The sequence below is a fragment of the Martes martes genome (assembly GCF_963455335.1).
Source record: "Martes martes genome assembly, chromosome: 10".
NCBI classification, from domain to species: Eukaryota; Metazoa; Chordata; class Mammalia; order Carnivora; family Mustelidae; genus Martes; species Martes martes.
Window position 1 is genome coordinate 87,802,374 of NC_137898.1, and position 9,884 is coordinate 87,812,257.

The 9,884-nt window shown below is 56.6% G+C and overlaps 1 protein-coding gene across 2 annotated transcripts in view; it reads left to right on the plus strand.

Annotated features, from left to right (window-relative positions):
• Window positions 1–1,018: 1,018 nt before the first annotated feature.
• IGSF9B (immunoglobulin superfamily member 9B) overlaps window positions 1,019–9,884 on the plus strand; it is a gene marked incomplete at its 5' end in the record, with an annotated part of 47,396 nt that continues 38,530 nt past the window's right edge. For both annotated transcript variants that reach the window (XM_080817130.1, XM_080817131.1), the window contains one exon: window positions 1,019–1,082. In XM_080817130.1, the coding sequence (XP_080673256.1) occupies window positions 1,019–1,082 (64 nt within the window). The remainder of the gene's footprint in view (window positions 1,083–9,884) is intronic.

A 9,884-nucleotide genomic window follows, 5' to 3' on the forward strand; every position in this document is an offset into this window, starting at 1 on the left:
CTTTTATTGCTTAAAGTAGAGACTTAGTAATGAGCAACGGTGATCTGCACTGGGGGTGGCAGTATGTGTTATGTACTTGTGTTCCTGAGGAGGGGGTCTCTGACACTCCCTCAGCTGGGCCAAATGACTCATTCTAAATTGGAGCGACTTTTGGAGGTCATTTTAGTCATCCCCCTGCCTTCAGGCCGGATGGAGTTTGACTTAACATCACGTTTGGGTTGAAGGGGGTGTATTGCCGAGGGAAGAATATCCGTGTGTGGAAAGGAGTGGGGGAGGGTATCCCGTGACCTCTTTGAAAAGATCTCCAGCGAAGGACGTTCCTAGCTTTCCCAGGCTGCCTGTTCCTGGGTTTCCCCATCATTGAACCAGCATCATTCTCCAGGGAACAGCTTTTTGCTGGTTAAAAACCGGATGTTGGGTTTCCTGGGTGGGCGGGGGCGACGTCCCCTCGGACCTGTCTGGGGGTAACTGAGATTCTCGGGGTCCCGTTTGCAAGCCCGAGAAGCTACCATTCCGTTCACCAGAAACTTGCCATGCAGTGTGAGCAGAGAACAGAACAGAGCGGAGACGCTACAACGCCTTCTCCCTGGCAATGCGCATGATTCTGCGGCTCTGTGCTCGCCACACTTCAACGCACCTTGAAATGGGCTCGCCTCCTTCGCGCCGCGACGGACAGACATTAGAGCCAATAGGCCCCGAGGCCTGCGAGCAGTGTCCAATGGGAGGACGGCGGGGGCGGTCCCGGAGGCCCGGCCTGGTTAGGCTTCACCGTGGAGCTGGCTGCTCTCTGCCTGGGCTAGTAGTGCAGGTGCCGCTGCGCCGGGGGCCGGGGAGGCTGCGCGCCGAGCCGAGCGGAGCCGGGGAGGGATGGAGAGCGGGCCGCCCGGGCTGCAGGAGCACCGGCGCGGGGCGTAGGCGGGCGCGAGCGGGCGTGAGCAGGCGCTCGGGCGCGAGAAGTGTGCGGGCGCAGGAGCACTTTGCGATAGGATGAGGCTCTTGGCTGGCGCGCGGTAGTACTATGATTTGGTATGTGGCCACTTTGATAGCAAGTGTGATCAGCACCCGAGGTCTTGCGGCTCAAGGTGAGTTGAAGTGCAGCGCCCCTCCTCTGCCCCCCCCCCCCGGCGCTTTCAGCCCCTTCTTCCCCGCTTGGGGCTCCCCGGCCCGGCCGAGCGCTGCGCCTTTCTGCGGGCGAGGCTCCTGTTCCAGCGAGGCGCGCTCCGGAGCACTGCCGGGAAGGGCTGGGGGCCGCGGGCCGGAGGGGCCGGGCGGGTAAGGGGCCCGAGTCCATACGCTGCCGGGAACTCGGGAAAAGATCTTAGGATCCGGGTCGACTTCGCCCACCTTCGGCCCCAGGACTTCATACCAGTGTGCCAAGACAGGTGCTCTTTGCCGGAGCAGCAGCCTCTTCTAGCGCTGGGGAGTCGGCGGCTTTCCTAACTCTGGCTGCCGGGGAGTTTGCGGATCTTTGGGTAGGCTGCAGCACGCTCGAGCCCCGCGCAGCGCCACCGCTCCGCAGACGAGCCCTTGCAGGGAGGCGCGACCCAAAGCCTTGGGACTCTTGGCACCCACCGCTAGCTGAACGGACAGGTTTCTGGGCCCCGCGGCGTCCCCGGCTCCAGCTCACACCCCTTCCGATCACACATCTGGCAGCTGGGAGTTGGATCCCCCTCTCGGGGCGTGGGGCGCGCGGAGCCCGGAGAGGGAAGAGCTGGTTAAGCGCTTGAGTCCCTCCGCCGGCTCCAAGCAGGAGTGTTCGCTTTTGCCTACCCCTGCCAGGTGCCCGCGCCTGTCTTAGCCACACCTGGGCCCGGGCCAAGCAAAAGTTCCCTGGGAGCGGGCCGCAGCCCGGCAGACCCCACGCCGCCGTTCCCCGCTGTGAGGCAGAACTGGCTGGGGGGAGGACGGGGGACTAGGGGTCCCCTCTGCTCCGTCTCCTAGCGGAGGGAGGTTTTTCTTTTTCTGATTTTCCCTGTCTGAGCTGGGGAATGAGACAAGACGCAAGCCATCGAGTTGGGTGATGCGTGCGTGAGCGCGCGCGCTTTTGCTTTGGAGACGGGCAAAGCGACCTACGAGCCTCTGGGTGGCACCCCAGGCTCTCGGCCCTTGTATGGAAGTAGGAGCCAGCCTGGAGGGTGCTAGGACTCTGAGCTCACTGTTTTCAGCACGCAGACACGACCCAGCTGCGGACAAGTTCACGAAGCCGGCAGGAGTGGAGAGCCAGGAGAGAACCGGTTGGTGGGTGGTAATCAGCTGGGAGGACCCCGCGAAGAGAGAACCCGCTCCTAGCCGCCCTAGGGCAGAGGGGGTCGCAGGAGGCGCCTTTTATAGCCAGGGTTCTCTACTTCTCTTGGTATGTGTAAGGGGAGAGGGGAGTGATTTGAAAAAGTTTCTAGAGCGGAATGTCTTCCAGGCTATTTGAGGAAGGGAGTGAGTCTAAAAACCGAAGCAGAGGAGGGCGAAAGGAAAGCTGATTTTGTTAAATGGTATGTTGACTTGGGTGGTTTAAAAACTCCATTTGTCAGGTGGGAACACTGAGGCTAGGGAGATTCAGAAGCTTATGGAGTGGGGGTGGGTGTGGGGTGGGTCCAGTTTTGTATGAGAATCTGCCCTTAGCCTCAGCCTCCTTCTTTCCCCTGTGTTCTTGTAGTCTTCCAGTGCCCTCGTCCTCCTCCCCTCCAGTTTTTGGTACATTCCTGCTATGGGACTGTAGCTGAAAGCACAAAAGGAGCTGCTGGGATCTTTGAATAAAAAAGAGACACTGAAAGGAGGCTCTGAAATAGCCTCCACCCAGAAAAGTCAGGGTGAGGGTAATGGACTTTGTGCAAGTTTAAATACAGAATAAAGGCAAATGGATTTATATTGCAGCAACATGCAGAATGGCCAGACAGAAGGAAGGACTTCCCAGCATGGAAGGTTGTTGGGCATGAAGGTTATACCCTCTTTCTGGGTGTGGAGAGGTCTGTCTGGGATGGCTTGATCTGCACCCTTGAGCCTGCCACCCCAGTTGGTCTTGGGGTCCTTTTAGCTTAAAAAGACTATTTGTATGCTGGTTAAGGGCCTAGGTATAGAGTCAAATGATCTGGTTTCAAATCCTGGCTCTGCCACTTGCTGGCCCTGTGACCTTGGGCAAGTTGCTTAACCTTTTGAATGTCACTTGCCTCAGTGGAAAATAGGATTAACAGTTTGAGCTTGTAGGGTTTTTCTGTGAACATTAGTGCTGCAAAGAAATGAATGACTACCTGATATATAGTAAGTGTTCAATAAATGTTAACATTATTATTATTATATTCAGTATCTCTGGGGTTCCAGACCCCTTCTCAGTTTCTTTCCCTTGGACCATTCAGGGCATTGGGAGCTGGAAATGTCTTGAGGGAAGCTCAGAAGGCTGACCCTGTCAGGAACCAAGTACCCTTTCGCAGGCTGACCTTGTCTGGGGAGAACCTCTTGTTCCTCTGAATCCCAGGGAGGTGAGCAGAGGGTGTGCAGACCTCAGGACTGCTTGGAAATCCTTTCAAAGATCTGTAGAACTGGGAGTTTTGTCAGTGGCCAGAGGCTTGTGGGAAGGATGCAGGAAACCCAGGAGGCAAGCAGGTCATAGCATCGCAGCATCTGGAGGGAGGGAGGGGAGACCAGTGTGGCAGGTTTTTGCTCACATGGGAAATACCAGCCACTGTTCAAATGCTGGCTCTGTGTGAGAGCTCAGCTGTTCTCTGACTGGCAGAGGCAACTTCTGGGGGAGATTCCTGCGAGGTAGGGACTTGAAGATGCCACCTTTAGGGTTTGGCTGAAGCAGGGGTTGCTCTATCAGAGGGGTAAAAAGGAATGGGCTCTTAGGTAGTGTCAGGTTGGGATAGAGTTAGGGATGGGCTCCCCTTTTGACTCTGATCATGTGTGTCTGGAAGGTGATAAAGGTCAGTGGAGAGGTTGGGGAGGGTATGGAGAAGATAGGTATCTGGATTCCTATGGAGATGGTAACTGGAGACTCAGCATCCCAGACTGAGCAAGCTTGGGGGAGGACCCTGGGCCCTACTGGGATGACCCTGGGCCTGGCATAGAGGAGAAGTCTGGGCCTTTATTCCCAAGGCTGCCTCCTGTCCACCACAGATTCTTTGGTTGGATTATCCCCGACTACAGTGTACCCAAACCAAGAGGGGTTCTGACTCAGATCCTGCTGGTAGAGTGCCCTCTACTCTCAGCCTGGCCTTGACCCTCCGTTCTTCCCTTTGCCGATGAAGATGGGAAGGAGGAGGTGTAGATCAGGAGGCTGCTAGCAAGACCCCGTGGGCAGTCCATCAGCTCAGCAAGTGGCCAAGTGGTGTGTGTGTGTGTGTCCCCTGCACACACACCAAAGGCGGGGGTGTGTCTGGCAGCATGCATCCTGGGAGAAGCTGAGGACGGGATGTGTCGGAAAGGGCATGGCAGAGGGGCAGTGGGAAGAATCAGCTTTCAGCTCCTGGCCCGAGGCCCAACATGCGCCAGACTTGGAGTAGGCAGGTCCTAGAGCTGGGTGGTTTCATGTTTGTGGCTCTGAGACAGAAAGTTGGGATCTGGTTACCCAAGGAGCAGAGGCTGCCTAGCTGGGGAGATGCTGAAACTCAGAATCTCTCTGCTCCTCCCTCTTTCCTGGCTCCTGGCACTGCTTTCCTGATGCCTTTTCTCTCCCCTCTGCCCACCCCAGCTAGGGTGCAGCTCTCAGAGTCTGGCTTGCTGCTCTGTCTTCTCCCTTGGCCCTATCTTTCTCAGCCCTGCTGGCTGCTTGCTCCTCTCTCCCAGCCTTCCTGTGTGCTGGGGGCAGAGGTGGGGGGCGCTGTGTGTGAGGGCAGGGAGATAAAGGGGGAGGTGGCGTGGTGGGGGGATAGAGGGGGCTAGGCCTGAGATTTAACACACTTGTGTTCCTCTTGAAAATCTCCTCCCTCCCCAGACACATCCGATGACCTTCTCAGGCTGGGGCCTAGGGCCTCAGGGGGCAGTTTCCTTCTGTCTGCTGCCTAGGATGGGTTAAGCAGCTTTTGTGAAGGGTCGATCTGAGTTATGAAAGGAGCTGTAATTGGTGTGAGCTGTCTACAGATGTGTGCACATGCCTGTATAGGTGTGCACGTTTGCACATGCCTGTGCTTGTATGTGTGCATGTGTGGGTACATACCCTTATGTGTGTGTACGTGTTTACTTGTGTGTTTGCACGCATATGTGTAGAATGCAGGAGGGCAGGGGGACAGTTAGGCTCCAGGCACGACATGGGGAGCCACTCTCCTCCAAGTGCTGTGTTTGGCAGTGAGACTCCACTCGGAGCAGACACCTTACTTTCCTCATCCCCCCGCTTTGCACCTGAATCTAGGCAGCCCAGAAGTTTTCAAAGTTGGAGGCTCAACCCAAGGGCCGGATTGAAAGATACCTGAGGTCCCTGAGAGGAAGTCTACAGGGTGGGGGGTGGGGGGGACAAAGCCAGGCAGAGCTCTGGGGGACATAGAAAATGGGCCTGTCTTGCTACAGTGGGATCTGGCATCAGTTCCCTGTTAACCCAGTGCACTCTAGAGTAGAGAAGTGGCTGGATCCCTGGGGAGGTGGGAGAGGGTGCTGGGGCTGCAGAGGCAGCTTGTAGCCTGGCCCCCTCTGGGGCACTGCCCACGGGTGCCAGCTCGGTCTGCCCGAGGCAGCTGACCTATTTTTCTTAGGAATTTTCCTGCTTTTCTGTTCTCTCTTGCGTGAATAAGCAGGAGACTGGTGAGCAGAGACAGGGCCTCTGTAAGGTTTTCGGAGAACAATTCCATGTGAGCCAAAGCTTTGAGGGGGGTGCCAGCCAGCCTAACTGTCCTTCTGAGAAGAGAGGGGACTGGGACAGTCCCTCAGTCTGTCGCATCCCCAGGTCCTCACCACCCTTCTGGTCACAGGCACCCACCCCCCCAGAATGTCGGTGGCAGATAGTTTGCACACAGGCTCGCCTTCACAAATTGTATGAGGTGAGCCTCTGTCCTCATTTTCTGGCTTCAGAGTAGAGAATGCTGGTGCTTCACTGTGAGTATATATGGAGCTTCCGTTTCCTACTTCCCTATCTTGTCTTACCTGAGGAGAGGAGGGTGGCCTGGTGCAGGCAGAGCCCACAGTGCCCTCACCTGTCTGGGCCTGCCTGCCTGCTGGCTCTGGAGTACACGCGTGTACTTGGCCACGCGTGAGTGTGCAGGGTGCAAGCCTCCACCATGTGGCGGGGTGTGGGGGTGGGGTGTGGCTTTGCCTTTCTGCCGAGGAGCCATTAAAGGAGCAGAGCGGAGGTTGAATTACTGACTGCTTCCTGTCAGTGGCTCATGGGGAAAAGGCTCTTGGAAATACAATCTAGCTGAGAGCAAATTAAGGTTGCTAATAGCATCGCTGCCTCGTGGGCTGCTGAGGGGAGCCCAGCCAAGAGGGTTAGGAAGGAGAGGCACCCACAGGAGGAAGGAGGCCTGCAGTTCCTGCCCCTCCCTTCCCAGTGCTTTGCTCTTTGAAAGATGGGAAGCTTTCCTGGCTAGGGCCCGTCTGGGCTCACCTGACCTCCGATTTCCCACCCTGAGAGGTTTGATGGGGAATGGGACCCGAAAGGGCTGTGAGGACACTGATGGGGAGACCATGGAAGGACTTTTCTGAGAGCCTGCCTAGACTGGATATGGGGGCCCTTGCTGGAGGCAGAATGATGGCCAGATGACCGCTAGCCCACCTGCCTTCTGGAAAGAACAAGAACATGGCCAGATGTTTTGGTCCTGTGTCCATCTCACACTTGTGTTCGTTGCCTGGGCAATAAGGAGTCGTCCTCTGCCTTCCTCAGGCCATCCCTCTGGGTGTGTACCGCTGTGGGAGGCTCCCTGGAAGCCTGAGTCCCGGGCTTCCTGGAATCTCCTGGAGCCTCCTGGCTTGTTGGGGAGGAGCGATTGGGGGACTATTGGGGGCTGTGCCTTTTTTGGACTCAGCAGGGATTATTTTTAGGCTGGCAGATGGAGGTGGCGGTGGCTGTCGCTGGTATTATTAGACAACAGGCCTGTGGTTTGGGAGTCTGGTGCCCAGAGGAGGAGGGGGAGGGGGACGAGGAGGAGGAGGGGGCGGAGGAGGGGGACCAGGAGGAGGAGGGGGTGGAGGAAGGGGCGGAGAAGGGGTGTAGGAGGGGGAGGAGGAGGAGGAGGAACAAGAACAGGAGGCTGCACTAAGGACTTGTGCTCATGAATCATGGAGGCTGCTGCTCACCCTGAGGTTTTCCCTTACCACAGCCACTACCAGACCTAGCCAGAGACTGCAGAGTAATGCTGAGCCCAGAACCAGTCAGAGAGCACCAGCTGCATCCCACAGCAGGCCCACTGTGTCTTCCTTCTCTGGTGGAGGACTAGGCAGAGTGTGCCGTGGGGTGGAGAGGGACTGCCCTCTGACTCAGGCAGGAAAGGGGTGGGGCGCTGTGTCTGGGGTGCAGTGCGGGAGAGGCCTTAGTGCCTGGGCCTGTGGTCCGGCAGGATGGTATCCCTGAGTGTGGGCAAAGAGGAGACATGGCAGCTGGAGCCCGACTCCCCAACCTGTCCCTGAGTGACTGCTGAGCCAGGTAGCCTCCCAGTTTGCTCATTTGTGAAGATGAGCTGGTAGTAGTTCTGTCAGGTGGGCATTGTGAGCATTACGGGAAATTTGTGTTACATGCCCCCCCCCCCCCCCCCGGCGCAGAGCCTGGTATGTGGTAGCTGTTTAGGGGAAGTTAGGTTGCCTGACAGCCAAAGCTCTTCCTCCTCAGGCTCTTACACCTTCTCAGGCATTTAGACTGTTTCTCATTCTCAGGTGCCCGTCCTCCTGCAGCCCTGCCGTGGTGGAAGAGCCCCAGGCTGCGAGTGTCAGGCACAGGAGCCGTGCCAGGGCCTGGATGCTCATGGTTCTATGCCCACGAGGGATCCAGTGGCAGCCTGAACTTGGCTGCCCACCGGGCACCACCTGGCATAGAGAGCAGGGGATTTGTACCCTATGGGCTTCCCAAAAGGTCAGCCAGACAGCAGGGGCTACCTCGTCCTTCTTTGCTCTCCTGCTTTCTCTTCCCTATCCTGGTAAAACAAATCCAGAGTGGGTTGGGCAGAGCCCCAAAATGCAGATTTGCTCTGCTCAGGGGACTGCTGTTTCTTGCCTCCTCTAAAACTGGTATGCAGAATCCAGGGCACCTCAGGCCTGCCACCCTCACCCCTGCGGATGCCAGTTTCCCCTTTGAGGTTGGAGCCTCATCTCTAGGGGCTGCTGTAGGCTTCTTTGGTGGGGAAGGGGACTGGGGGTGTCACCACTCTTGCAGCCCCTCCTCACCCAGGTCACTATCAGTCCTTCCCTTCCCCTCCCTCCCTCCCCCCTCTCCCTTCATCTCTCCCTCCCTCCTTCTTGCTCCCTTCAGAATTGGTGGGCAGTTACTCCAGTCAGTCCTGCTGGGAAGAAGTCCACTTGCTCCTTGAAGGAATCACCTCCATTCTGTCCCCCTCCTGGTTCTGGGGTCCTTTGAAGGCCTGTGTCTCTGTGTCCCCTGTGCCCCAGAGTTCTCTCTCCTGCCCTGGGCTGGATTCTGCCTGTGTCCAGTTTGCACTCTGCCCATCCCTGCCTCTCTTTCCTTCCTGGTTTCCTGAGTCTTTCACTCCTTGATTGGGGTTTGGTGTCCTCCTGGGTCAGAGTTTATCTCTGCTCCACCGAGCACCTCTCTCCTCCCTTTTTACTGCCTCTTGTTTACTTTTTCTTTCTTGCTTTGAGCTTTTCTGGGGAATGTGTTTTATTAGACATGCTTTGGCTCAGAAAGGATCAGGCTTAGGAAGAAGTACTTGTAGGTGACGAGTGAGAGTGCTGTGTGTGCGTGTGTGTTGAAGAATTGAGGAAGCTGGTAAATATTTTAGGATTCAGGGGCACCTAGGTGGCTCAGTCAGTTAAGCATCTGCCTTTGACGGAGGTTGTGGTCTTGGGTCCTGGGATGGAGCCCTGGGATCTGCAGGGAGCTTCTCCCTCTCCCTCTGCTGCTCCTGCTTGTGGTCTCACTCTTGCTCTTTCTCTCTCTCAAATAAATATAATCTTAAAAAACAATATTTTAGGGTTCAGAAAACCAGGAGGGTTGGTCCGAGAGGGGCTCCCACCCCTCTACTTTCTTCTTGGGAAACACCCTGTCTTTTTGCCTTGGTTAGAATCTTTGTGATGCTTATCTCACCGAGTCCCCCCTGTTGCCTGTCCTTGGTTGAAAGGGTCCTTACACAGAGAGGAGGGGTGGGGTTGACTGGCTCAAGAGGGCCGACCTTGGGTTGGGTGCTCAGTCCTGAGCCCAGGGGCCGGCTTGGGGGTGGGGGTGGAAACCTGGAGCCAACACCAGTGCTGGGGGAGGTGTGAAAGAGGCTGCCTCATTGCCATGCGGTGAGAATGAGGCAGCACTGAGCAGCAGGCATTGTGGGGACCCATTTCAGAGCTGACCCACCTCCTGGCATTGCCCCCCAGAGCCCTGAACCCCAGGAGCTGGGGAGCTACAGAGTCAAGCTTTGCTGCTGAAGGTGGCAGCTGCCTGCTCAGCAGTGCTGACCTTTTCCTCACAGCCTCTTCCTCTTGCCTTGGGCTTCTGGGGCTATAGCCCAGGGAAGAAGCCCCCTGCTGTGGACAGCCTGTCGCCCCCATGTCTCCCCACACCCAGTAACCAGGCCCTGGAATAACTCCTTCCTCTTCCCTAGGCTCATGTATTTCCTCTTTCACCTCCTGGAAATTCTGCCCGACACACATTCACATATGCATGCACACAGTCACATACACACATATACACACTCACACATGCACACACACATTCCGCCACATACACATTCATCCTTGTCCTTTTGCTAAGAGCTACACATATGCACATATTACACTCATACACACCCATACATCCTTTTACCAAGAGC